Source organism: Aotus nancymaae, unplaced genomic scaffold, assembly GCF_030222135.1.
Source record: "Aotus nancymaae isolate 86718 unplaced genomic scaffold, 86718_ANA_hifiasm-v0.15.2.pri h1tg000028l, whole genome shotgun sequence".
Lineage (NCBI taxonomy): Eukaryota > Metazoa > Chordata > Mammalia > Primates > Aotidae > Aotus > Aotus nancymaae.
The window spans coordinates 28,921,472-28,949,347 of record NW_026988441.1 but is presented as its reverse complement, the minus strand read 5'-3'; the positions used below and the strand labels follow the sequence as shown (position 1 = coordinate 28,949,347).

General features: G+C 56.4%; 2 protein-coding genes across 5 annotated transcripts in view; one reads left to right on the top strand and one right to left on the bottom strand.

Annotated features, from left to right (window-relative positions):
- CUNH19orf44 (chromosome unknown C19orf44 homolog) overlaps window positions 1–7,987 on the top strand; it is a 26,174-nt gene extending 18,187 nt beyond the window's left edge. For 2 of the 3 annotated variants that reach the window (XM_064381679.1, XM_064381676.1), the window contains exons 7-9: window positions 2,599–2,765; window positions 4,056–4,166; window positions 6,729–7,987. In XM_064381679.1, coding sequence (XP_064237749.1) covers window positions 2,599–2,765; window positions 4,056–4,127 — 239 coding nt within the window. In that variant the 3' untranslated portion in view covers window positions 4,128–4,166; window positions 6,729–7,987. Of the gene's footprint in view, window positions 1–2,598; window positions 2,766–4,055; window positions 4,167–4,319; window positions 5,325–6,728 lie in introns of those variants that run through there. The other variant, XM_064381677.1, reaches the window with a different exon arrangement.
- CHERP (calcium homeostasis endoplasmic reticulum protein) lies at window positions 4,643–27,876 on the bottom strand. 2 transcript variants are annotated; one of them, XM_012469875.2, is made up of 17 exons: window positions 27,773–27,876; window positions 27,288–27,461; window positions 21,686–21,870; window positions 19,331–19,468; window positions 18,922–19,073; window positions 17,074–17,218; window positions 16,888–16,977; window positions 15,955–16,204; window positions 14,387–14,562; window positions 11,455–11,890; window positions 9,301–9,539; window positions 8,158–8,291; window positions 7,474–7,560; window positions 7,002–7,145; window positions 6,784–6,900; window positions 6,274–6,368; window positions 4,643–6,030 (listed from the first exon to the last, which is right to left on the bottom strand). In XM_012469875.2, the coding sequence occupies exons 1-17, from the start codon at window positions 27,795–27,797 to the stop codon at window positions 5,837–5,839; spliced, it is 2,781 nt and encodes a 926-aa protein (XP_012325298.2). In that variant the 5' UTR covers window positions 27,798–27,876; the 3' UTR covers window positions 4,643–5,836. The 2 variants fall into 2 exon arrangements, with proteins under 2 accessions (XP_012325298.2, XP_012325299.2); XM_012469876.3 differs by having other exon boundaries at window positions 17,074–17,185; window positions 27,773–27,851.

Sequence of the window (27,876 nt, the reverse complement as noted above, 5' to 3'; positions counted from 1 at the left end):
GTCAGGCTGGTCTCAAACTCTTGACCTCAGGTGATCTGCCCGCCTCGGTCTCCCAAAGTGCTGGGATTACAGGCGTGGGCCACCACACCCGGCACAAGGTCACTTTTGTATGTTCCCCTTGGTGGCATTACATCAATAAGCCATAATTTATTTCCCCTCAGGACACTTATTTGACTCATACTGAGGTGCACCGCCTGGGTGGACATGCCCCTTGCCTCCTGGGCTGAGTCCGTGTGGCCTTCAGAAAGGCTCCAGTCCAGCCTGAGGCATGAGGAAGGGGCCGAATGACGAAGGGGCCCCCACAGCCATCTTAGAGAGTTGAGTCTTTGCCGAGTCCAGTGGAGCCACTAAAGGCTTGTGGTACACGTAGGAGTCCATCTGGCATCAACTATTTTTTTCCCTTTTGAATTTTTTTTTTTTTTGAGATGGAGTCTCGCATTTGTCCCCCTGGCTGGAGTGCAGTGGCGTGATCTTGGCTCACCGCAACCTCCACCTCCCAGGTTCAAGTGATTCTTGTTTCTCAGCCTCCTGAGCAACTGGGATTACAGGCATGCACCACCACAGCTGGCTAATTTTGTATTTTTAGTAGAGACGGGGTTTCACCATGTTGGTCAGGCTGGTCTTGAACTCCCAACCTCAGGTGATCCGCCTGCCTTGGCCTCCAAAAGTGCTAGGATTATAGGCGTGAGCCATCACACCTGGTCCCAGCCAATTTTTTAATGAATTAATTATTTTTTTTTTGAGACAGAGTCTCTGTCATCCAGGCTGGAGTGCAGTGGCATGATCTCGGCTCACTGCGCCCTCTGCCTCCTAAGTTCAAGCAATTCTCCTGCCTCAAGTAGCTGGGACTACAGGGATCCGCCAACACGCCCAGCTAATTTTCTTTTTGTATTTTTAGTAGAGATGGTGTTTCACTATGTTGGCCAGGCTGGTATTGAACTCCTGACCTCATGATCTGCCCTTCTCGGCCTCCCAAAATGCTGGAATTACAGGCGTTAAGTCACTGCGCCAGGCCTTATTTCATTTTTTTGAGATGGAGTCTATCTCTGTCACCTAGGCTGGAGTGCAGTGGCATGATCTCAGCTCATTGCAACTTCCACCTCCTGGGTTTAAGTGATTCTCCTGCTTCAGCCTCTGAGTAGCTGGCATTACAGGCATTTGCCACCATACCTGGCTAAGTTTTGTATTTTTAGTAGACATGGGGTTTTGCCATGTTGACCAGGCTGGTCTTGAAATCCTGACCTCAGATGATCCACTTGCCTTGGCCTCCCAAAGTGCTGGGATTATAGGCATTAACCACTGCGCCTGGCTATTTTTTTTTTAATTCAGCATTTTTTTTTTTTTTGTAAAGATAAGTCGCATTATGTTTCCCAGGCTGTTCTTGAACTCTTGGCCTCAAGTGATCCTTTAATCTTGGCCTCTGGAAGCGTTGGGATTATAGGCATGAGCCACCACATCTGGCCTTCAATTTTCTTAATAGGATTTAAAAAAACATTGTGGGGCCGGGCGCGGTGGCTCACGCCTATAATCCCAGCACTTTAGGAGGCCGAGGCGGGTGGATCGCGAGGTCAAGAGATCGAGACCATCCTGGTCAACAAGGTGAAACCCCGTCTCTACTAAAAATACAAAAATTAGCTGGGCACAGTGGCACATGCCTGTAATCCCAGCTACTCAGGAGGCTGAGGCAGGAGAATTGCCTGAACCCAGGAGGCGGAGGTTGCGGTGAGCCGAGATCGCACCATTGCACTCCAGTCTGGGTAACAAGAGCGAAACTCCGTCTCAAAATAAATAAATAAATAAATAAAATAAAAAATAAAAAAAACATTGTGATGATATTAAAATGTACTGGTTATAACAAGAAAACTTGTTTTTTGGAAAAACGTAATTTTTGGCTGGGCATGGTGGCTCCCACCTGTAATCTCAGCACTTTGGGAGGCTGAGGCAGGAGAATAGCTCAAAGCCGGGATTTTGAGACCAGCTTGGGCAACATAATAAGATCCCATCTCTAAAAAAAAAGAAAAATTAAAAAATGAGCCAGGTGGCCAGGCCTGGTGGCTCATGTCTGTAATCCCAGCACTATGGGAGGTCAAGGTGGGCAGATCACCTGAGATCGGGAGTTGGAGACCAGCCTGACCAACAAGGGGAAATCCCATCTCTACTAAAAAATACAAAATTAGCTGGACGTGGTGGCACACGCCTGTAATTTCAGCTACTCGGGAGGCTGAGGCAGGAGAATTGCTTGAACCTGGGAGGCAGAGGTTGCGGTGAGCCGAGATCATGCCATTGCACTCCAACCTGGGCATCAGAGCAAAACTCCGTCTCAGAAAAAAAGAGCCAGGCATAGGGACATGCACTTTTAGTCCTAGCTACTCAGGAGACTACAGGCTGGAGTATTGCTTAAACCCAGGAGTTCGAGACTGCAGTGGGCTATGATCGTACCACTGCACCCCAGCCTGGGCGACTGAGTGAGACCCTGTCTCCAAAAAAAAAAAAATAAGACTTCAGAAGGCAGCCTGGCACCTGAGTGGTGGGGGAGGGCAGGGTGATAGAATTTGTGGGGCCCCGGTGAAGCCACTGAGTGACGCGGAGCTGGGGCAGCCCTGACCGCCTACAGCCCGGCCGTGCTGGCGCTACACGACATGCTGAAGCAGCAGCTGAGCCTGACGCAGCAGTTCATCCAGGCCAGCCGGCACCTGCACGCCTCCCTCCTGCACTCCCTGGACGCAGACTCCTTCCACTACCACACCCTGGAGGAAGCCAAAGAGGTGAGCGCGGCTCCCCACGGGGCACAGCAGTTTCCAGATGCCAGCTGAAGGGATGGTGGCCGGGGCCCAGGCTCCAGCGCTCGGCCCAGGGCTGCAGGGATGTGATGGGGCCATCACTCTGTCCTTGTGGAGGGAGCCTTATTTCTTACCACCTTGTGGCAAGAGCTAGTACAGGGTGGGGTGCTGAGCTCCTGCACCGCAGCCAGCCCTGCTTGGGCTGTGTGACCTCAGACTAAAGGGACCTACTGTCCATGGCAGTGTCTTCTCCCGTGGGAGGGGTCCTGTCCTTTTCACTGAGCCTCCTGAGAGATGCCTGAGATGGGACCAGGGGAGTCCCAGCTGTTCTCCTTAGTGATCACCCTCACCTCTTTTGTACCCTCTAAGAATTTCTGTCTGATTACCAGCTGGGCACAGTGACTCACACCTGTAATCCCAGCACTTCGGGAGGCTGTGGTGGGCGGATTACTTGAGGTCAGGTGTTTGAGACTAGCCTGGCCAACATGGTGAAACCGCATCGCTACTAAAAATGCAAAAATTTGCCAGACATGGTGGCACGCACCTGTAATCTCAGGTACTTGGGAGACTGAGGCAGGAGAATTGCTTGAACCCGGGAGGTGGAGGTTGCAGTGAGCAGAGATCATGGCACTGCACTCCAGCCCGGGTGACAGAGCGAGACTCCATCTCCAAAATGGGAAGCCTCATGAAAGCAATGGTGGGCCCACGAGCAGGTGGGGTGTGCCCGGGGATGCTGGTTTGGAACTGCTGCCCTCGGGGGCCCCTGCACCCCGGGCCTCTCATTTTCTGTGGCTTATCGGCTGAAGAGGGCAGGTTGAGTCCCATGGGTCTCTACATTCTGAAATTTGCTCATTGCACCCCTCTGGGGGCTTTGAACTTGTGCCTCTATTGGGTGTCCATCAGCCCATGCAGTGCAGGCAGAAGTCACCTGTCCATGGCACCTGCCTGCAGCCCACTGAAGCTCCCAGCTGCCTGCTTCTGGCACTTCTCCCAGATCCCACCTGCTCCAAGAACACCTACAGGCGCCCCTCCCTTCCTCTGTCAGGGCTCACCCAGGGCAGGGCTCACCTGGGTGTCCCTCTACCCTGTGTTCCCACAGCCCCCGGGCACTCCTGTGTGCTAGCCTGTCGCACACAGCCTGTTTCATGCTTTATGCTTCAGTCAGCCTGACAGGAGCCTGCTGGCGGGGACAGGTGCCGGCTCCACTCCCTCCTCCATACCCTGAGTGTGCTGAGGTGGCAGTGGTGACAGCATGGTCTGTCTTTTGCCTGACAGTACATTAGGCGCCACAGGCCTGCCCCGCTGACCATGGAGGATGCCCTGGAGGAGGTGACCAAAGAGTTGTGAGCACCAGCAGGTGGAACTTGACGTGACGTCTAAGGAAAGGTACCCCATCCTGTGTACTCAGTGTGTGCATGCACAATCACACCCTCCCTCCCTCCCTCAGCATCCAGTTCCGTGGTGGGGGCAGGTAGTGCTGGAGTGAGGGTCCTGTATTCCTGAGCCAAATCCCAGCTCAGTGACAGTTCTTCCCAACAGCACACCCAGCTCTATGACACCGCAGGCCGGTGGAAAGGGAGTTTCAGTGGAGCTGTCCTCACTCACAGGAGAGGGGCCACCAGCCTCTGCAGAGCAGTTCCACCCAGGCAGGTCCTGGCTTCCCAGCAAGCCAGAGGGAGGCAGGGTGGACGGGAGAAGCCCTGCTCGAGGGTAAGGACATGGGACCAGGCCAGCATGCTGGGCACGCCATGTGAGCCACCGGGCACAGCCTGACCCCAAGCGGCAAAGCTCAAACCAGGACACGCGTCTCCTCACTCAGCCTGAGCACACTTCTGACTGACTTACACGAGGGGGGAGAAAGGTCTTTAAAAAAAGGCTTTATTTGAAGGCAAAACAATGAAATCCACAAGAAATTGCTAATAGCACGTGTTTACGTTTTATCCTGAATCATTACGTTTTAACAATTCACAGCTACAGGAAATCTAGAACAGAATCAAATATTTTATCACATTGGGTTGAAAAGTTGGAGGATTTTGCATCTTATTGAAAAGAATTTTTCAAAAATGTTTTTGTACAAATGAATGGCATCGCACTGGGCTGCCCACGGACATGAGGTGCGGCTTCCTAGTAGCCATTCACCAGCTCCGGCAGGTGCAACTCCCCTCCCTGTGGGGTGTGAAATGACAGAGTGGGAGGCCCTGGTTGGGGGGGCGGGCTCCACGCTCTGGATGGGACCGGGCCGTCGTGTGCACGCCAGCCAGTGCAGGGTTCTTCCAAGTGCGAAAATGAAGCAGGGAACGCGACCGGCATAGATTCTGAGGGCAGCACTCGACCTGAAGTGCCTTAAGCTGGTTTCCTGTTAGAATCTTCTGTTTCCCAGACAACAGCACATGGCTAACATTCCAGAAAAAAAATATCAACTTACACAACTAAAATAACTAAGGGCCAGTATGCCTTCAAGGAATTGGGTTTGAGAATCTCACTGGGCCTCCTCTCAGGTCAATATTCTTCTAAAACTAAACCAAGGGGAATAAAAATGAAAACCCTGCTTGACTTGCCAAGTCAAAAGTTTTGTGTTTCTGTTTTTCAATCTGTGGGCAGTCATGCCACTGGGCCTCGGCATTCTCCCTATGCAGCTGAGGGGAAGGCAGGTCAGGGCACATGGGTGCCAGGAGCCGGGGAGCTGGGGCACCGGCTCTGGCCCGGGCCGACCCCTCCTGCACACACTTCTCCTGGAGCCTGAGAGGAGGCTTTGCTCTGACTTAGGGCAGATGCGCATCCATCCCTTCGTGGGTGAAGAAGTCTTACTCGGGGGGCGGAGGGTCTTGTGTTTCTTGCTTCACTGTAAAGGAAAACGAGCCTGGGGCCCTGGTGGCTGCTGCCAGCACGGTGCTCCCACTGGGCATGCGCTGGTCTTCCTTCTCTTCCTGTGGGGCTCTCCACTCGTGGAGACAGTGGGAGAACTGAGCTGTCACCGTGATCTTCCACTGCCAGTCCGCCAGGAAGGTCCCATAGCCGGCACTGCTGGCCACCAGCGTACCTCCCCGCACGGGCGCCTACTTGCACTCGTCCCTGGCCTTCATGCGGGCGATGAAGGAGTAACTCTTGTTCCTGCGGTAGTTCTCGTAGGGGTCGTCCAGGGCCACGCCCACACCTTTATACTGGTCCCACTTATCCCGGACGTCCCCGCCCTTGATGGGGTCCTGGATCCCTTGCTCCTTCGCACCGAGGCCGCCAGAACCACTCCAGCCTGGAAAGAGAGATGCATGATCATGACCGCAACAGGGAGGGGCAGATGTGGGTGCACATGGGGGGCTAAATATAGACAGGTGGTGTAGACTTGGTAAATGAGTAGAGTGAGAGAACCCCGCAGGCCAGCCCTGTCTAGAGGCTCTGGGCAGAGTCAGAACTGGCCTGACTCCATCCATCCCCACATGCCAGGCCCAGCACACGTTAAGACCCTTCCCGAGCCGTCCCCATTCCCCTGCCTTACCCATTTTCACCAGCATCTGATGGCCTTTGTTCTCTTCTCCGAGCCTTGAGTCAGGGATGGGAGGTGCTGAATTAGAACCCAGACCAGCAGAGGAACTAAAATCGAGACAGGTTATTCTTTTAAGGAGTAACTGAGACATTTATTGGCGTGACAGTGATGGGGCCTCAGAGCTGCGGCTCGCATGTGCTCACCATCGCCAGGCGACACTGTACGCAGATTTTGCACCTACACCTGTTTATCCTGCATCAGCCAGATAAGGGGGCTTCAGCCACTGGTGCCCACCCACCGCATGCTCAGCATCGAAGGTGGGACACAGTGAACCCTGATGGTGGTTAGCAGACCCCAGCTACTGCCTCAGGCATGGCCAAGTGACTGCTGTGGGGGGCGTGAGGGGTGCCCCTGTCCCTAGGCTAATGCTGGCGGGCTCCTAACCACCAATGCTTCCATATTCACAGCAAAGAACCGCAGAGTCCCAGCGATACCAACATGGCAGTTAAGATAGGATCTTACGGCGGGGTGGGGCTCCTGGACCGTGACCGACGTCTCCTTCCTGGGGAGTACGACTTGGACCGGGACCGCGACTGGGACCGGGAACGGCTTCTGGAGGAACGTGACCTGCTCCGGCTTCTGCAGGGAAGAGTGTCCACGTGTCAGCAGCAGCCAGGCGCTGTGGGGAGTCTGTGAGAAGAGGCCTCGGGCACTGCCCTCCCGAGGCGGCCTCTGCCTACCTGGATCTGGAGCGGGAGTAGGAGCGGGAGCAGGAGCGCGACCTTGACCTTGAGTATGAGCCTGACGACTTGGAGGATCTTGAGTTGGAGCGGGAGGATGAACGCCCTCGGCTCTTGGATCTGCTCCGAGACCTCGAGGGTCCGCTGCGGGGAGAGGCCTGATGATCAGGTGCCCAGGTGGCCTGTCTCCCTGTGGGCTAGACCCGGCCCACCCTGGCCCTCAGGTTCCTGGAAGACTCCAGATGCAGAGGGCCTGGCGTGGATACGATGCCACAGCCACAGCAATGGTATTAAATAGTATGGCTGAACTTGCTGCTGTGTCCATTCAGGCCTTGTGGAAAACAGTGCCCCACAGGCACAGGCTGTGTGAGGACAGACGTGGTCAGCGTGTCTGGGGCCCACTGTGAGCCTACCCATCATCACAGGCTGTGGGCCCTGGCTGCCCAGCCACAGCAGGCGCCTGCACCTTTACCTGTTCCTCTTCTCCTGGCCTTTCCTCCGCCGGGCCCGCATTTTTGCTCGGAAGAACTCATAGAGACCGTTCTGCTCCCAGCCTTCACTGCAAGACATGGTATCCCCTGTGTGACCACACAACGCCCACGCACAGGGCACTCGTGAAAAAGTCATCAGGAGTTAGCCCACAGAACCCTCGAGAGTACGTGGCCCTGTGGCCATGGGCCAGGCCCTCTCCCTCTTGCCTGCAGGACATGCTCACACTGGGGACGGGGCTCTGACCATGCGTGCAGAGGACCTTGGCTCAGCGTTCCCACGGGCCCGTCCTCCTGTAGCCCAGTGGCTCCTCTGGTGCCCATGCCCTTGCCACCTGGCTGTTCTGCTGAGGTGGTGGGGACCCATGGTCCGTGGCACTGGGAACAGCAGCACTGATTCACAGGCGGACATGCCTGCTGCTTCCGAGACGTGCCCTGCGCCACACCTGCCATACTTTCTCCTGCTCATGTGTCTCCATTAAAATGACCTTCACTGAGGGCCAGGTGTGTGCTGTGCCTGTGACACAAACTTGTCACTCGGGGTGGGGGGTGGTTCTCTCCTGCAGGACAGCCACAGTTTTCTGGCCTGGGCAGGAGGTGGCTGGGAGCAGGAGAGGGACAGAGGCCTTCTCTCTCCTCCTACCTCCCTACCAACCCAGGCCCCATACCTGTTCCTGGGTCTGTCGTGGGACGGCGGGCTGTAGAAGGCCTCCACTGCGGCCAGCAGCCTCTCGCTGGGCGGCATTGGGGGAGGGAGGCGGATGTCTTTAGGGTCCAAAGGCTTGTATTCATGGTCTTCCAGCTGCAGCAGAGAACCCAGCTGTCACCGTGCCTGGGCGGAGCCCCCTCAGGCCCACACAGGGTGTGCAAGGAGTGGGATCAGTGTCAGGGATGCCCTGGGCACCAGAGGTCCTTATCCTTCCCTCTTGGGGAACCCCTCTGTCTCGCAGGACTTCAGCCACACCAACCATGGAAGGTCACAGCTGCTCTGAGGCTGATGACAATCACAGGGTTCTCTCTTCAGAAAACCACCCACAGGAGACATGGTCTCCAAACTCAGGTGACATGAATAACCCTGGTTTATTCACAGACACGAGGTGGGCCCCTCACGCTGCCCTCTGCTCTCAATGCCTACCGTGGGCCCCTCCGTTGGAACACTCTTGGCCCCAGCCCTGGAGCCTGCTGGCCTGCCTAGCTTGTCTGGGCCCCCTGCTTGCAGCTCTTCCTGCTGCCCATGGCTCCATGAAGCCTGCCTGGACTTCCAGGTGGATGTCTGAGAGCGGGTAGGAAGTGGCAGTGACCAGCATCCCCTTGGAGCCCCCCACCCCAGCCCCTTCTCGCCTCGCCTCCTCTTGCCCTATGCTCCAGCCACCCCACAGTGGTGCCAGCTGCTGCCAGCCCTGCCCGACTACTCCAGGGCCACCCCCTCCCTGTGTGCCTGACAGCCACAGCTCATAGGTGGCTCCTCCTGAGACATCCCCTCCAGCAGCCCTGGGACAAGGTGGCTTCTGAGGGCCTAGACCAAGAGGGACAAAGGGAGGACTCATGCCTCACAGCCCAGCTGACCCCGAGTGGCTGCAGCTCCCTGTGGCAGGAGGGACAGGAGAGGCAGGGCAGATACAGCATCACTCACGGCCACACCGTGCAACTCAGGCTAGACCCCTCCCACTGACCGCTCAGGGTCCCCAGTGAGTGGGAGATGAGGAAGAGGTGCCCCAGAAGGCACCTGGTCCCATATGTTCACTTTTCACGGGGAGAAACTGGACAGCAAGGTGAATGTGCTCAGCTTGGAGCCCGCCGAGGGGCATTACCTTCACGAGGGGGGCCATCAGCCCGGCAGGCAGATCGAAGTAGGGCACGTTGGGGACCAGGCTGGGGTCGTCGTGGTTGATGTGGGGCGGGCCCTGTCGCCGCATGTGGGGGGGCTGCCCATTGAAGCCGTGGGGAGGAGGGCCAAAATCGGGGTGCTGGGGCCCGGCCCAGGGCGGGTGCTCATTGATGCCAGGATGAGGCATGCGGTGGCCAGGGTGGTGGTGAGGGGGCCCCATTTCTGCAAAACAGAGACTGTCTCAGGAACGCAGGCCAGTCGGATCTCCCAGGTGACACGTGCTAGAGGGGTGGGGCCAGGAGGCCAACCCCTCCTGGGAGCCTGCCCAGCACCTTCTCTAACTGCTCAAGGCCAGGCAGCAAGGCAGGGAGGAGCCGGGCTCCAACAGGCACAGCCAAGGGAGCTTGAGGTTGAGAGAAGAGAACCACAAAACCTGAAAACTGCAATGTGACGGCTAAGTTGTGACCCTCCGAATTCGTACGCCGAAGTCCTAGTTCCCAATAGCTCAGGATGGGACTGTATTTGGAGAATGGGACTTTCAAGACACACGAGTTAAAATGAAGTCATGGTGGTGGGCCCTCATCCAATGTGACTAGTGTCCTTATAAGAAGAGATTCGGACACAGACACGTAGAGAGAACCCGGTCACCTATGAGCCAGAGACAGGCCTCCAAGACACTAACCCGAACCTGCCACACCACAACCTCGAACCTCCAGCCCCCAGATCCTTAAGACCATACATTCTAACTGTTTAAGCCACCCAGGCTGCAGGACTTTATGATATCAGCCCAAGCCAAAAATAAAAGCAATAAATGTGCCAAGCAGTCTCCAAGCTGCATTTATAATCAGAAATGTATTTAAAGACAGAAGGGCAGGTGCAGTGGCTCACGCCTGTAATCCCAGCACTTTGGGAGGCCCAGGCGAGTGGATCACTTGAGGCCAGAGTTTGAGATCAGCCTGCCAACATGGGGAAACCCTGTCTCTACTAAAAACACAAAAACTAGCTGGGCGTGATGGCGGACGCCCGTAATCCTGTCTACTCAGGAGGCTGAGGTGGAAGAATCACTTGAACCCAGGAGGAGGAGGCTATAGCGAACAGAGATTACACCATGCACTCCGGCTGGGGTGACAGAGTGCGACTCAGTCTCAATCAGACAACAAAAAAACAACAAAACAAAAGAATCACTAAAAGACTACAAATAAAATTTAAAAAAGATCCTGGGCTTGGTGGCTCACACCTGTGGACCCAGCTACTCCAGAGACTGAGATGGGATGATTGCCTGAGCTAGAGCTTGAGATTAGCCTGGCCAACACAGCAAGACCCCATCTCTATTTATAATAAAATTAAGAAAAAAAAAAAATGTTTTAAAAAGAAACTCAACAAAACTAGTTTTGTTTTTGAGCCAAGGTCTGTCGCCCAGGGTGGAGTATAGTGGCGTGATCATGGCTCACCGCAACCTCAGCCTTCTGAGCAGCTGGGACCATAAGCACCAGATACCACATGACAGAGTCTCACTCTGTTGCAGGCTGGAGTGCAGTGGTGCGATCTCAGCTCACTGCACCTCTGCCTCCCAGGTTCAAGCAATTCTACCTCAGCCTCCTGAGTAGCTGGGATTACAGGTGCAGGCTAATTTTTGTATTTTTAGTAGAGACAAGGTTTCACCACGTTGGTTAGGCTAGTCTCAAACTCCTGACTTCGTGATCCGCCCGCCTTGGCCTCCCAAAGTGCTGGGATTACAGGCGTGAGTCACCGCGCCCAGCGGAAAACTGATGCAAAAAGCAAGCAGCGGCAGAAATAAGAAGCCCCACCCTACCCTCATCTCTCCCACTCACAGCCAGAACCTTTTTCCTGTCAGATCTGTCTCATCTGCAGAGGGACAGACAGTGCCCGCAGCTCCTGGCGCGGCTGGGAAGAGGGGATGGGAGTTGCCACCTCTGCAGCCAGCCCGGCCTAATCAGTGCGGCAAGGCTGAGTCTGTGTCCCACTTCCTGAGAACCTGGCTGGGCTCCTTCAACGTCCCATGACCCTTTGCCTGTCCCCGTGCACTCACACTTGGGAGCATGCCAGGGCCACAAACAGTGCCACCAGCCTGTCCATGAGCCTCTCCACCAGGCCCTCCCCGCGCCCGTGCACTCACCGGCAGGGAAGTCCCCCTGGGGGTAGTCGAAGCGGTGGGGATAGGGTGGCCGCTCGAAGGGGTGCCGCGGGGGGAAGTCATCCTGCATGAAGCGGGGCGGGAAGCGGTTGAAGTTGTGGGGGTGTGGAGGCTGGTTGAACTGCGGGTGCTGCTGGTGGGGCGGGAAGGGCCCCCGGAAGTGCGGGGGGCGCTGCATTCGGAAGGGTGGCTCGCGCTGGCCCCCGCCCCAGGGCGGCTGCTCGTGCTGGCTGTTCCAGGGGCCCTCGAACTGGCTGTTCCAGGCTGGGTCAGGCTGGTTGTTCCAGGGCGCGTCGCGCTGGCCGTTCCAGCCGGGGTCGCCACGCTGCTCGCCCCACATGCCCTCGTGGCTGTTGTTCCAGGGCGGGCAGTGGGGCGGGCCGCCCTGGTGGTGCGGGTACGGCGGCTGCTCTGGCGGCTGCAAGGCAAAGCAAGGGCGTGAGCTCTGCACGGTCTGGGCCTCAGCACGGGTGCTCGGCAGCATCACAGCACTGCCCCAGACCATGGAGGCACTGCCCCGGGGCAGTCGGGGAGCTGCTGAGGCCTTCAGGGATGGTGGGCACCTGCCCTGGGCTGGAGCCACATGCTGCTGCAAAATGACCAGTCCCCCAACCGCTGCACCCCTATCTCAGTCCCGGGGCTGCTTCTGGCCACTGGGGCACGCTGCACCCGCACACAGGTCGCGCATGCCACGAGGCGCTCCCTGCTCCCACTGCCAAATGCCAGCTCCCTCGCCCACTGGGGATGGTACATATGCACCGGAGGCACCCACAGGGGGACTCACTCTAACACCCCCTGCCCTGCCTCACTCCCCCTCTCCCTGAAAGCCATCTCCTGGGGTCACCTCCCAGATACACTGCTGCCCACACATCCTTGACTTGGGGTCTGCTTCTGGGAAACGTCAAACCAAGCCAGCATCTTCCTATAGGTTTCAGATGAGGCTCCAACCTCACCAGCTCCTGCTCCGGAGACGTGAAGCTGGGAGGGCAAACTCCAGCTGGGGCTGGGGCGGGGAGGAGCGCACAGGCCAAGGAGAAGGCCCTTGTCTATGCTCACAGTGGGGTAGCTGTGCTGACCCCCACTAAGGGGAGGCTGGCCCAGGCTGCCACTCTCTCCAGGCTTCCAAGAGAAGCCAGAGGACCAGATATCAAACATCAGGAACTACTTGCTTTTCTTTTTCTTAAATTTGAGACGGAGTCCGGCTCTTGTTGCCCAGGCTGGAGCTCAGTGGCACCACCTCGGCTCACTGCAACCGCCTCCTGGGTTCAAGCGATTCTCCTGACTCAGCCTCTCCAGTAGCTGGGATTACAGGCGCCCATCACCATGCCTGGCTAATTTTTGTATTTTTAGTGGTGGCGTGGTTTTGCCATGTTGGCCAGGATGGTCTCAAACTGACCTCAAATGATCCACCCACCTCAGCCTCCCAAAATGCTGGGACTGCAAGCATGAGCCACTGTGCCCAGCCTTGTTTTTTTCTTTTTTCGTTTTTTGAGACAGAGTCACTCTATTGCCCAGGCTGGAGTGCAGTGCTCCGATTTCAGCTTACTGCAACCTCTGCCTCCCAGGTTCAAGTGATTCTCCTGCCTCAGCCTCCTGAGTAGCTGGGATTACAAGCATGCACCACCACACCCAGCTAATTTTTGTATTTTCAGTAGAGACGGAGTTTCACCACGTTGGTCAGGGTGGTCTTCAACTCTCAACTTCAGGTGATCCGCCCGTCTCTGCCTCCCTTTTTTTTAGAGACAGGGTCTCACTCTGTCACCCAGGCTGCAGTGCAGTGGCATGACCATAGCTCAATGAAGCCTGGAACTCCTGGCTGAATCGATCCTCCTGCCTCAGACTGCTGTGTAGCTGGGCCTACAGATGCACACCACCATGCCAGCTTATTTATTTTTATTCTTTGTAGAGATAGTCTTGCTTTGTTGTACAGGACGAACTACTGGCCCAGTGGGAACCCTCGGTGAGGGGCGTGCCCACTGTCCTGAGCCCAACCATCTGGTCTGTGAAAAGAGTGAGCCTGGGGACACTAAGGGCCTCTGTTTCCACATCCACAAAACAGGGACAGGAACTGCTCCCCCAGCAGAGGGTACCTGAAAAATGGCTACCACCATCTGGCTCCCAGCCAGCACTCGGAGATGGAAGCTGTGTTTATGGGGGTGTTCAGTCTTTTGTGAAGTCCTGAAGCTGGGGGTAGGAGGGCTCAAAGCCACAACCACCAAATCTTAGTCCAGAGCCACTCTCCTTGCCATCCTTACCCCTGTCCCTGTGGACAGCGAGTCCTCCCTCACCAGCTCCTGCTCTGGAGTCTTAAAGACAGGAGGGTCCTCCCTCACCGGGAAGGCCACACTGCAAAGCCAATCAGGCCCCACGGTCAAGGGGGAAAGTGGCACTGGGAAGGCCCGGGGCTGTGCCTCAGTGCTCTAAGTGGACTCAGCACGCTCCAGGGCGTTTCCCAGCCATGCTGTGCCTCGGTCCAGGGGTATCTGACCCCAAACAATGCTACATCTGAGGCTCCCAGGAGCAAGGTACCTGACACTTCTGACCCCCACTTTCCTTACAAAAGCACCTTGTTCTTTCCAGGATGACAAAATGCTGACAGTCAGCTAGCTGAACCTGTTCAGGGACAGGAAACATAACATCTGCCGTACCTCACTCCCCTGCACTTGCAGGAAAATAGGGATCTATACTACAGAGAACCCAAATCACCAAAGCTCAGGGAAGAACGTGAAGACCTGTCACTCCACCTGTCCTGGAGCCACAGAAGACAGGGCTATTTGTCACTAACCCAGGATAAGCTCCGCCACAGAATATCCCTTGGGTTCCCCAGAGGGCCACTCAATGGCCACCGATGAGGAGGCCACCCCGTCAGGCCAAGTGTGCCCCATCTGCTCCCACCCAAGGTTCCAATCAATACCTGCTGCTGGCCCCAAGGAGCCACAGGGTGAGGCTGGTCAAACCAAGGGGGCTTGTTTGGCGGGATCTGGTCGTGTGGCCCTGGGCCCCGGGGGCCGGCGGCTGCAGGATCCTGGACCCCTCCTGCGGCTTCATACTCTGAAGAGCCAGGCATCTGGATGGGAGGCTTGCTGTCATCTAAGTCAGGTGATAGGCAGTTAGAGCAAGCCTGGCAGCAGCAGGAGATGCTGTCTTCTCTCCACACTGCCCCAGAGCCAACCAGGCTATGGCTTTCAGTATGCAGTGAATTATCGCTTCAGGACCCCACTAAAAACGTGACCATCACTGCCTCCAGGAAGGGGATGGGGAGAGGGGAGGTTCAGACCTTAAACATGACACCCATGTGCCCCTTTCACAGCTTTACCATAAACATGCCTCACTTTTGCCTGTTTGTGTGCTGAGTAACATGGTGAAATTCTATCCACACTGAATTTGATTAGACATCTTTTCTGTGTCTAATGAAAAGGTCATTTCCCCACAATCTGTTACTAGGTTTTCTATCTGACACCATCCTCATATTCCTGGAACAAATCTTCCTTGGTCAGAATTTAATTTGAAAATCAACAGCCGGGCGCAGTGGCTCATGCCTGTAATCCCAGCACTTTGGGAGGCCGAAGCAGGCGCATCACAAAGTTGGGAGTTCAAGACCAGCTTGGCCAACACGGTGAACACTACTCTACTAAAAATACAAAAAATTAGCCAGGTGTGCTGGTAGGCGCCTGTCATCCCAGCTACTCAGGAGGCTGAGGCAGGAGAATTGCTTGAACCTGGGAGGCAGAGGTTGCAGTGAGCAGAGATCGTGTCCAGACTGGGCGACAGAGCAAGACTCTCGTCTCAAAAAAAAAAAAAAAAAAAAAAAAAAAAAAAAAAAAAAATCCTTTGCTAGATTTGCTAAGATTTTCTTCAGTATTTCCGTGTCTTTTTCAGAAGTGACACTAGATTATATTTTCTTTTTGAGACAGAGTCTTGCTTTGTCACCCAGGCTGGAGTACAGTGCTGTTAACTATGGCTCACTACAGCCTGATCTCATTGGCTCAAGGGAGCCTCCCACCTCACCCTCCAAGTAGCTGGGATGACAGGTGAGCACCATTTTTATATTTTTAGTAGAGACGGGGGTTTCAGCATGTTACCCAGGCTGGTCTCAAACTCCTGGGCTCAAACAATCTGCCTGCCTCGGCCTCCCAAAGTGCTGGGATTACAAGTGTGAGCCACTGCACCCGGCCGATTATATTTTCAATCCATGCACTGTCCCTGCTGTCTGACACAATAGTTACCCTAGACCTGCAAATGATCTGGGTACCTTTTCTCTATTTTGTGCTCTGGGAACAGGAAACAGATCTTCTGCTGTTCAGGAATGGGGCGGTTGGAGTTTTACTCTAAAGTCACCTGGCTAGTGCTTGTAAATGGATGAAAGCCTCCACCTAGGAACAGGCGGGGACGATGGAGGGTGGCAGGGTGCTTTCTGACTACACTCAGAGCCCAGCCTCTGGGGGCTGCCTCCTGGGGGTGGGGACTGAGGGAGTCCCGTACCAGGCTGGGTGGTAGGCGGGATGGCAGGGGCAGGTGCTGGGGCCGGGGGCGGGGCAGGCGGTGGGGGCGTGGCCTTGACTTCAGCCTCCATCTGCGGCATCTGGAGCTGCTGCTGCTGTTGCTGCTGCTGCTGCTGCTGCGCCAGGCTGGTGACAAACTCCTCGTGCTGCGTCTTCAGGGTCTGGATCTGCTGCTGGAATGCCAGCTGTACTGGCTGGACCACTGATGAGTACTCGTTGATGAGGGTGGCCTGGGAGAGAGAAGAGCACCTGCCGCTCAGGACGCAGCCTTGGGGCTCGCTGCCTGGCGCCAGAGGAAAAACGCCTGAAAGGCAGCAGAGCCTGGGGCACCTGGGGCAGGCGGACAGGGAACTGCTGCATGAAACAACCAACACGGTCGGGACAGAGTGCGCGTTGGGATCTGGCCAGAGATTTGGGGATGAGGATATTCGCTGCAGCATGGTTTACGACTCCCCGATAACCCGAAAAAGCAATGACAGCCGTGTCCTGGCTGCCACGTGGCCACTCAGCACACGCTACCCACCAACATTCTAGGACATGCTCATAGGCTCTGCCTCCCACTCGCCATGTGGTGCTCAGCAAGAGGGGCTGCCGCAGCCTAAGCCACTCCTGGGCTTCCTCATGCTTCCATCACACAGGAACATGCTGACCACCAGAGCAAATGGGCCATGTGCAGTGACTCCGAAAAGTGTGCCAGCAAAGTCAGGGAGACACACCTGACGCATGGGGCTGGGAAATGTCACCTGGGACTCTGGTCACCACCCACTGGCTACTCCCAGCACAGGCAGGGGACACAGCCTTTCTGGCTTATGGGACCTGCTGGGGTGGCAGCTGCTGTCCCCACACTCCCAAGCCCTCCTGGGGCACCTTCCCCAGCTCTAGGATGAGGCGTGGGCGGGCAGCTGACACTCACCTGGTACTGGCCAAGCCCCAGGGCTGGGCTCTGTAGCTGCTGAATGATGGAGTCGTCGAAGTAGCCATTTTTCTCCCAGAGCTGCAGGAGCTGAGGGTGGGAGGGGGAGAGGCTGTGTCAGCGGGGAAGAGGGAGGTCTGTGTGTGCTCGTCCCATCCATTCACCCCTGGCCCAGGGCCCACGCACCCGGGCTATCTTCTGCTGCTTGTCTTCCTCCACGGCCAGGAAGCTGGTGCAGTAGATGGGCACTACGACCTTCTGTAGGGCGGCCAGCAGCTCCCGGGCCTGCTTGCGCTGGCTGTGAGGGAGAGACTTTCCGCGCGTCAGGGCCCTGGGGCAGGACCCAGCCACGCGCCCGTTACCATCACGGCTCCAGCCTCAGCGCCCTCTGCCTTCTTGGGAATCGGGCCCCCAACCCGGCGGGGGCGATGGCTGGGCTCCCACGAGAGCTGTGCTGGTGCCTGGGCTCAAGGAAGGGACAGACAGAGAAACAGCAAGCGGGGGAGGGGGAAAATGTGGCTTGGGGCCATTTCGAGCAAAGCCTTTCAGTCCTGTCCCCTTGTTAGGAAATAACCTTCCCTCATGGGTGGCGCTATGGATGAAGGGACTTGGGGTCCGAGAGAGCCCCTGCCTGTGTGTAATGGGCGGGACGGGGCTGCTGCGGAGTTGGAGTCTTCTTGTTATTTGCTAGGCACAAGGAAACCTTGGTCCAGGCCGGGCCTCTCGGGAGGAGGAGGGAGGGTGCCCACTCCCTCAGGCACCTAGAATGCTTTAGAAGAGTGGCTGCATGCCCTACGGGCAAGGCACCAGGCCCATGTCCTCTCAGCCCCTGTGCAGCACTGCACGGGACACTGCATACCCAGCCTGTGAGGCCCCTGCAGCTGTGCAAGGAGATGGCTGCCCCCAGGGAGGGGTGCGGGACAGGAGGGGCACAGCTGGAAGCCCCTCAACCCCCAGCTGGCTGCAGGGAGCTCAGGGAGCAAGGGCCTGGGCCGGGCAGCTGGGAGGATGGGTGAGCAGCACTTGGCTTCAGACAGAGTGGAGCTAGAGAAGCACTTGGCTGGAGAATACGGGAAATCGTGCGTCTGTGCAAGGCGCCCAACTCAGAGGCAGGGAGAAGCGGAGGCATGAGAAGGGGCAGAAGGGCAGAGGCGGTGCGGAGCCGCAACTCACTTCACAGCAGGAGAGAAACAGGGACCGAGGCGGGGAGTGAAGAGGCACCCAGGCAGTGCTGCATGTGGTAGATGGGGCAAGATGGGTGCTCAGGGAAGACGAAGCTGGGAACCATGTCCCTAACCAAGCCACCTGGCAGCCTGGCCCAATGCAGAGGCACACGAGGTGCCCAGCCAAGACTGCTCCCCGTTAGGCTCACTAGCAATGCTTGTCTCCTCTTGCTCGGGCCTTTGGCCTGGGTTTTCTTTTTTCTTTTTTTTTTTGCTAACCTTTGTGAGAAGAGCCCCAGTGGCCCCGCGGAAGGAAACACCTGCCCAGCCTGGCGGAGGGTGGAGACAGCAACAGTAGGAAGGGGTAGGGGCTGGGCGGGGACAGAGGGTCAGCAGAGGTGGCTCCACTGAGGCCCGAGGCAGGGCTGGAGATGGGGACTCCACAGGAGGGACCCGATGGCTGAGCAAAGTCAGGTGACCGTGTGTGTGTGCGTGCAAATCAGTGACGGGGGCCAGAGACAGGCTAAGGCGGCCGTGGCTGAGAAGGCAACAAGCAGATGCCAAGAAGCTGCTCCAGGAGAGCAAGGAGCACAGAACAGGGGCCTCGAGGAGACAGTAATGTGACAAGTGAGGCTGGGGCCTAGGGGAGAGGACAGGGCATGTGGTGAAAGTGCATGGGATGCCTAGACCAACTGAGTCCTGCAGACAGAAGCCTGGTGGCTCAGAGACCCCACCCGGTCTCTCTGGACAAGTGCCCCCCAGTCTCGGGACAGGCCAAGCCAAGCTACTGATTGGAGCAAGCGGCCACCCAGGCAGGGGCAAGGAGGAGAGCGAGGAAGTGGCGCTCTGGGCACGGGGCAGCGGTGCTCACCAGTGGTGCAGCACGTCATTGATCAGGTAGATGAGGTGCAGCCGCAGCTCGAAGTGTGCCCCGTCAGCTGTGATGCGGTTCCGGAGGTGGCCAGCCATCAGCTCGCAGTGCGGCGGGGACTTGGCATTGCTGAACATCCAGTTCTTCCCAGCCTGCAACAACCGAGCCGATAAGTGAGCAGGGCTACGGCTCCCCCAGGCACCCACTGCACCCAAGGGCATCACCATCAGCCCAGGGAAGGGCACACCATGAAGGTGGGGGGCACAGGGTCCCAAAGCCTAAGGAGGTGCTCAAGGTGGGAGGGAAAGGCACCCATTGGAGCAGCCCTTAACCCGGACTGGCTTCAGGGTGCCCTGCCTCAGGGTGGGACCATTGGGATGCAGGGCTCTGGGACACCCCGGCCCCTCACCGAGATGGCGTCCTTGGTGCATGTGTCAATGATGGGTTGCAGCAGGTTGTCAAACTCGTTCATGTCCAGCTGGGTCTCCTCCAGGAGCTTCTGCATCTGCTGCTCCACCGCGTGGGCCACGGCTGCTGTCACTTGCTCCTGCGGGGGTCAGTAGGGCCGAGAGCACAAGAGGATGGACCTACAGCCTGAGCCTCCTTGCTTGGCCCGGCAGGGGCGGGATGGGGACATGGTGGGGATGCCTGTACTCTGGGCCGCGCTGGCCAATGGCTCCCTTGCTTGTCCCCAGCACGAGGAGATTCTCTCTCTCATGCCTGTGTGAATCTGTGACAGTCCCTCCTGGAGTAGGCAGGCCACTGCCAGGACACACCAGGAGACAATACCTGCTCTCCAGACAACCGAGGACAACACTGCAGCCCAGAGGAATAAACCACCTCTGCAAACCAACTCAACAAAAAACAGAAAGGCAGGCGCGGTGGCTCACGCCTGGAATCCCAGCATGTTGGGAGGCTGAGGCGGGAGGATTGCTTCAGCCCAGGAGTTCCAGATCAGCTGGGCAACGTAGCGAGACCTCGGCTCTATAAAAAATAATAATACAAACTATTCCAGCATGGTAGTATGTGCCTGTGTTCCCAACTATTTGGGAGGCTGAGGTGGGAGGATCACTGGAGCCCAGGAGTTCAAGGTTGCAGTGAGCTGTGATTGTGCTACTGCACTCCAGCCTGAGTGAGAGCAAGACCTTGTCTCTAACAAAACAAAAACAAAAAAAAACAAGAAAAATGAGGGACGGCGTGAATAGGCAGTAGAGAGGACACACCCATGGCCTCTAGTGAAGCAAGAAGGGGCAATCTCATACCTCATTGGGAAATGCAGGTTAAAGCGTGACTGGTAAAAATGGAGTGGCTGTGAGTACCAGTGGTTAAGTTCAGGGCTGGTCAAGACCAACCTCCCAGTCCATGATGAGCTCTGGGCAGAAGCTGAGGGTGAGCATTCTGGAACTTTCTTTTTTTTCCTTCTTCTGAGATGGAGTGTTACTCTGTCACTCAGGCTGGAGTGCAGGGGCACAATCTCGGCTCTCTGTAACCTCCACCTCCTGGGTTCAAGCAATTCTCCTGACTCAGCCTCCAAAGTAGCTGGGACTACAGGCACCCATGACTGCACCCGGCTAATTTTTGTACTTTTAGTACAGATGGGGTTTCACCATATTGGCCAGGCTGGTGTTGAACTCCTGAACTTGTGATTCGCCCACCTCAGCCTCCCAAAGTGCTGGGATTACAGGTGTGAGCCACTTCGCCCAGCTGGAACTTACTGAGAGCAATATGTCAGTGTGATTTTACGCCCTGAACCTAGTACTAAGTGCAGGGTGGGCACTTTGGAGGTTTGCTATGTTTTTTTCCCCAAGACTGAGTCTTGCTTTGTCACCCAGGCTGGAGTGCAGTGGTGCAATCTCAGCTCAATGCAACCTCTGCCTCTGAGTTCAAGCAATTCTCCAGCCTCAGTCTCCTGAGTAGCTGGGATTACAGGTATGCCATCACGCCCAGCTAATTTTTGTATTTTTAGTAGAGATGGGGTTTCGCCATGTTGGCCAAGTTGGTCTCGAACTCCTGACCTCAGGAGATCTGCCTTGGCCTCTGAAAGTGCTGGGATTAAAGGTGTGAGCCACCATGCCCAGCCAATGCACCTGTATTCTATTTGGCAAAAATTATTGAACTGTTGAACCAGGAGAAAAGGGTCTTTCTGGCTGGGTGGATCACCTGAGGTCAGGAGTTTGAGACCAGCCTGGCCAACATGGTGAAAATCCACCTCTATTAAAAATAGAAAAATTAGCCAAGTGTGGTGGTGCACACCTGTAATCCCAGTTACTCGGGAGGCTGAGGCAGGAGAATTGCTTGAACCCAGGAGACGGAGGCTGCAGGGAGCTGAGACGGCACCAGTGTACTCCAGCCTGGGCGACAGAACAAGACTCCATCTTAAAAAAAAAAAAAAAAGGGTCCTTCCCCAACAACTCCAGGTGATGACTTAGCTACTGCATGGTGGGGCCAATGGCAGGCACTGGAGGCCATCTGGCTGAAGCTGTCAGGGAGCTTCAAGGTGCACACGTGACCCACAGTCCCACTCAGAGGCACCCACCCCAGGGTGATGGGTGCATGCAGGTCCAGTGGCTTCACTGAGATGAGAAACAGCCTCGGTGTCTGGTGTCAGGGCTGGGGGTGACAGTGGCTGGCACGCACCTAGCCCTGCGTGGCCGGGCGGGCCCCATCCTCAGTGGCACCGGTTTATTCATTCCCATGGGCACACACAAAAAGAGAGGCACGGGGGAGCGGCGGGTGCCTGGCTGAGTGGGGGGCAGGCCCATACCTGTCTCAGCGCCAGCAGGTGCTGCTCCTGTTGCTGGAGGTTCCACTGGCTCTGCTGGATGAGCTCGTCCATGGACGGTGCGCCCTGGGCGGGCGGGATGGGCGCGGCAGGGGCCAGTGGGGGCTGCGGCAGGGGCGGCATGGTGGCAGCTGGCTCCAGCTCCGGGGTCTGCTGCTTGCAGATGACTGGAGGGAGAGGAGGAGGGGGCCCCCATGAGGACATGGATGGGGGTCCAGGTGTCCCCTTGGCTACCTCTTAGCCACAGGGGCCTCCCCCTGCCCAGGGACTCACCATCCATGAGGGCTTGTGCACAGCCAGGTGCCCACGCAGGCCCAGCTCCTCTCTCTTGGGCCCTGCCCGCCCCCACAGGACCCCAGCCCTGGTCTTGCACCTTTGAGTTGTCCCCTCCTCGGGGAACCTAGGAAGTCCCTTTGCCCCTCTTTTGCCAGCACCGTCCGGTCCTTCCCCAGTGTCCTTCCAGTGCAAGCTAAGCCTGAGCCTGCCCACCTCCTCACCCGCCGAGGGCCCACCTGATGCTGAGCCCCAGTCTCAGCACCTCTCACCCCTGACCGCCTTGGCCACTTGCTGACCTCTGCCACTGTCCCCCAATCCACCCACTGACTGTCACGACATCGCAGCCACCAGGCCTCTGCACATCTGGCCAGAAAGCCACGAAGCTGCACCCCGATGCATATTGCGCCCCACCCCCCACACCTGCCCCGCCCTGCTTCTACTGACTCCCTTTTTTTTTTTTTTTTAAAAGAGACGGAGTCTTGTTACATTGCCCCCACGCTGGAGTGCAGTGGCTATTCACAGGCGTGATCCCACTACTGATCAGCACAGGAGTTTTGACCTGCTCCGTTTCTGACCTGGGCTGGTTTACCCCTCCTTAGGCAACCTAGTGGTCCCCTCCTCCCGGAAGGTCACCATATTGATGCCGAACTTAGTGCGGACACCCGATTGGCATAGCACACTATAGCCCAGAACTCCTGGGCTCAAGCGATCCTCCCACCTCAGCCTCCCGAGTAGCTGCGACTACAGGCACGTGCCACCGCGTCCGGCCCTTCTACGGACTCTCTTTGCTTCTCCAGCCCTTGGGGACAGAGACCCCCAGCATTCAAGGGTGCATCCAGTTGGAGGCAGCAGTGAGAGACACCCATTCTGCCAGCAGGAGCCTGGGTCAGGGTGGGTGCAGATCCCAACTCCGGCCAGATGGGGCAGGTGGTGAGGTCTCTGAGGAAGGGACCCTCCTCATAAGGAAGCCCTGGACAAGATGCCCCGCCTCCCTCTCTGTCTTGGGGCTGCCTGGTCTGAATGTGAGCATGTACCCCGGAGCCCTCCTGAGCCTCTTGGACAAAGCCAAAGATAAGGGAGGTGGGGCAGAGGGTGGAAGGTGTCACCCACAGCCCCTCACTGGGCGCTCAAGTCAAGTCTTAGAACTGTGCCGTCCAGTTTGTGCACCCATGAGCACCCTATAGGATGACCTGACTTTTTTTTTTTTTTTGAGACAGAGTTTCGCTTTGTCGCCCAGGCTGGAGTGCAGTGGCTCGATCTCAGCTCACTGCCACCTCTGCCTCCTGGGTTCAAGCGATTCTCCTGCCTCAGCCTCCCAAGAGGAGGCTGTGCCACCATGAAAGCCCAACTCTACTAAAAATACAGAAATTAGCCAGGCATGTGCTGCCATGCCCGGCTAATTTTTGTATTTTTAGTAGAGATGGGGTTTCCCCATGTTGGCCAGGCTGGTCTTGAACTCCTCCTAACCTCGTGATCCGCCCACCTTGGCCTCCCAAGTGCTGGGATTACAGGCGTGAGCTACTGCACCCGGCCTGACCCCTGACTTCTGCACTGAATCCCACCCCACCCATCACCTGGGGGACACTGCTTCAGGACATTTCTTCTCTCTCTCATTTCTCCAACTCCTCCCTCTTTACAGGCTTTTTGTCAGGCATGATGGCTCACACCTGTAATCCCAGCACTTTGGGAGGCTGAGGCGGGTGGATCACCTGAGATCAGGAGTTCAAGACCAGCTTGGCCAACATGGCGAAACCCTGTCTCTATACTAATGCAAAAAATTAGGCAGGCGTGGTGGTGGGCACCAGTAATTCCAGCTACTTGAGAGGCTGAGGGGAGAGAATCGCTTGAGCCCAGGAGGTGAAGGTTGCAGTGAGCTGAGATGGCGCCACTGCACTTCAGCCTGGGTGACAGAGTAAGAGACTCCATCTCAAACAAACACACACACATATCAGAATATTCTGGGTTGAAACCTCTCCCTTCACCCCACGACCCTCTCTAAATGACTTCTCAGTCAAGATGTACTCTAGATCTTCACCTCCTCTTTATCTCAGCCTGGCACCTGCCTGCCACTCCCCGCCCCAGGCAGCTGAGGACACCCTCACTCAGTCCCACAGGCCTGTCGCCAGGCCTTGTCTCCATTGGCCTCCATGTGGCCGCCCCCGCAGTCCCTTCCTTCTCCTCCTGCTTTACCAACCTCTCTCCTGTCGGACCCTTAGATGCTGGGGTGCACAGCCTGTGTTCCAAGCCCGTCCTCTGCGCTATGCAACCCCCAGGGGAATATGAGCTACTCACTCCTGCGGCTGCAATTGCCACCTGCACGGCATGATTCCTAAATCCATCATCTCCATTCCGGATTCTGCGAACTTTGGCCCGCTGGGTTTCCACAGGGCCTGTGCTTCCTCTTGCCCAATGTACCGATGTCCCCTTCTGTGCTCCCCACACCATGGCTGGCACCACCATCCACCCAGAAATCCAGGCCAGAAAGCGCATGTGCCTCCCACTGACGAGCCACAAGGTGTGAAGGCAACCTCCTAGACCATGCTCCAATCAGTCTGTGTCACCGCTGCCACCACCACAGCTCCGCTGTCACCCACGTCACCCCAGAACCAGTCTTCCGGCATCATGTCCCACCCCTCTACCTCTTTTCAACAAGGCATTCATGGTACTGCCACTTAAGGAGTGGTCTCTGGGCTACCCAGAGGTGACAGACAGTTATGGAACCAGCAAGTGAGCATTTCCAAACCTTTCTAGCAATGTGACAGTTCACGGTCCACATTGTTACTGTGCTTTGCAAAAGTTTTGGTCCAGGACAGGTTAGAAACTTAAAAAAACAAAACCCAAAAACTCACCTTCACCGCAGAGTTCGAGAAGCTCCATTCTAGAAGAGCTGAAGCCCAGTCTTTAAGGAGCGGGGTGCAGGGCTGGCTGTGCTGTGGCTAACCCAGCCTCAGAATACGGACCAAAACCCTCCATGCGTCTCCCCCACGCTTCCAGGATACACTCCTAACTCCGTCACAAGCAAGGCCCCCAACTCCTCCCCAAGCCAAGCCCCCGACTCTGCACCCTCACCTCTAGCCACTCCAAGACCCCCTCCTACTCTGGGCTTTAGCCGCCTTCACCTCTGGGTTCCTCATTCCCTCCAAGGGCTCCTTCCTCAGCCTGAAACACTTTTCTCCCTTCGTTTTTACCTGGCCAACCCCGACACACCCTTCAGAAGTAGCCAAGATATCATCACCCCCAGAAAGAACTTCCTGGCCTCAATCTTCCTGGGCTATAAGCGCCCTCTCCTTCTCTATAATGGCACCGACTTTCAAGTGGCCCCGATTTTTGACCTCCAGTGCAGGAAGGGTGGAAGTGGCCCCCCCCAGAAAGGGAAAGCAGCCCTCGGCTCACAGTCATCCAAGCCAAAGCATCGGCTGATCTGAGGTGTCTTCTTTCCCTGCTCATCATGCCATCAGATCGTCAATATCCACCTGGTGCCCAAGTTCAGGGATTCTACCACCCCTTCACCCGACCTGTCCCCCACACTCACTCCCTCAGACTCAACCCTCTGACTTAATTCAGACCCTACCATCTCTCACCTGAGCAACTGCCCTGTTCCTTCCCCTAGGGGCCTCACTGGTCCCCAGGCTGGCCCCTTTAGCCTGTCCTCCACCACCGGCCACACAAACCCAATCCACTCCCTCCCTTGTTTAAAACTCTCTGTGGCTTCCTGATGCCTTTAGAAATGGTTTTAAACTTGCTGTGCTGGGGCTAAGGAAGGACTGCACTAGAAACACACAGCACAAACAATATTTTGCTTCGGGCAGCTGATCTCCCCCTGCTCACCCCACCCCAAATCTCAAACCTAAACACGCATCAGAAAAACCCCTGGATTGAGTGAGAAAACCCAAACTTTCCCCTGGCATTTAATACTCCAGATCAAACTCTTCCCCCATACGATCACATTCTTTTCGGGTTTTTTTTTTTTTTTTTTTTGAGATAAGAGTCTCACTCTGTCACCCAGCCTGGAGCGCAGTGGCGCAACCTCAGCTCACTGCAACCTCTGCCTCCTAGGTTCAAGCGATTCTCCTGTCTCAGTCTCCCGAGTAGCTAGGACTACAGGCTACCACCACCATGCCCAGCTAATTTCTGTATTTTTAGTAGAGACGAGGTTTCACCGTGTTTGTACAAGACACTGCACCTGTGCAATGTCCTACTTTGTCAGCTTTTCAAGCTTTTTTTTTTTTTTGAGACAGAGCCTCCCTCTGTCTCCCAGGCTGGAGTGCTAAGGCAAGATCTTGGCTCACTGCAACCTCCGTCTCCCAGGTCCAATCGATTCTCCAGCCTCCCAAGTAGCTGGGACTACAGGTGCCCACCACCATGCTCAGCTAATTTTTTTTTTTTTGGTATTTTTAGAAAAGAAAGGGTTTCAGCATGTTGGCCAGGCTGGTCTTGAACTCCTGATCTCAAGTAATCTGCCCGCTTTGGCCTCCCAAAGTGCTGGGATTACAGGCATGAGCCACTGCACCCCGCCTCCTTTCAAGCTTTTTAATCGAACACCGACCATGTGTTATGTATTAAAGCACAATGACCTAAACAAGGTCTGTTCAGCCTCGGGGAGCATGTAGTTCAGGGGACAACCACCTCTCAATGTTCTTCTACCTGGCAAACTCCTCCTATTCATTTAAACAATGTATCTAGAGACTGGGGGTTGGGTACTGAACATGACAGATGTGATACCTGTCCTGAGCAGCCACAATACCTGGTGACTATCCATTATTCAAAGGCCAGCTCTTCTGCCTAACCTCACCTTAACCTTTTTGACTGAAGGACTGGAATCCTGTAGACCAACTGAATGAACATTGATAAACGCTTGCCAGGAACTAAAACTCAGAGGGATAATTCTTTTGGATTTGTGCTGCAGGCATCTGAAATGCACAAAAGCCTTGCTGGACCCACAGAGAGCCTGCAAAGGTGGCTGGACAGTGCCTGTCCCATGGGTTCCTATCCGGCCTCTATCCTTTCCTCCCTAGAAAACACTCCAATAGTCACGCTACTCCCTCAGTTTGCAAAGCAATAGCAACATCCCTGATCCAGAGCCCAGGAGAAGGATCGATAACCTCGTTGTTCTCCATCACAGTCGGACCCGGCAGCCGCTCTGTGCAAGGCCGTGGGAACAGCGGAACAGGAATCGTGGGGACCGAGGTGCTCCACTTCAGAGAGAGTAAACGACCCGAATGAAAGAAGAGGTTTGTGGCAGAGCCCGGAATGGAATCTGAGAAAGGAAGCGCTCGATGAGGCGGCCTGAGTGCCGGAAGAGACTTACGCTGCTGCTGCTCCAGCGCCAGCTTGCACTTGTAGTAACTGTAGAACTCGCCTCCGAAAAGAAACGAGAATTTGGGGTTGTCCTTCTGCTTCTCCATCGTCATCTTCTCAAACTCGGGCCCATTGCGAGCCACGAACTGGGCGAGCTTGTCGATGACATTTCGAAGCTCCTGGTCTGGAGAACGGAGAAAAGGCCACGCGGGGCGGCGTAAGCGAGGACTGCCCAAAGCCAGGGGCCCCAGCGCCCCAGACCCGGTCCGCCGTGCCTGGGACCCCAAGGGTGGGCCCCGAAGAGGCCGCCCTTGTACGGGTCCCGATAGGGGCCACAGGCTCGCCGGGAATGCGGAGACCCACGGGTGAGGCCGCAGGCAAAGCCGCGAGGCCGAGCCCCGCCCCCTCCCAGACCCGGGGACCCCGGGAGGCGGGACCGGCCAACAGGAGGTTCCAGGGAGAGAGAAACGGTCTCTCGGCCGGTCTGGGTCTCACCATCGGGGGGCAGCGGCATCTCCATGGCTCCGGCCGCGGGGAACGTCCTCCGGTGCCTCACGATCCACCACCAGCGCCGTCTGCGGAAGCCGGCCGGAAGTGGC

Bases quoted from the DNA above. Each gene is read 5' to 3' on its own strand.
- CHERP (XM_012469875.2), bottom strand. From the start codon at position 27,797: ATGGAGATGCCGCTGCCCCCCGATG. The intron at 27,462-27,772 runs GTGAGACCCAGA...TCCGTTCTCCAG, and splicing joins GATGCCGCTGCCCCCCGATG to ACCAGGAGCTTCGAAATGTC. The intron at 6,901-7,001 runs GTAGGCAGAGGC...TCTTCCCTGCAG, and splicing joins TACTCCCGCTCCAGATCCAG to AAGCCGGAGCAGGTCACGTT.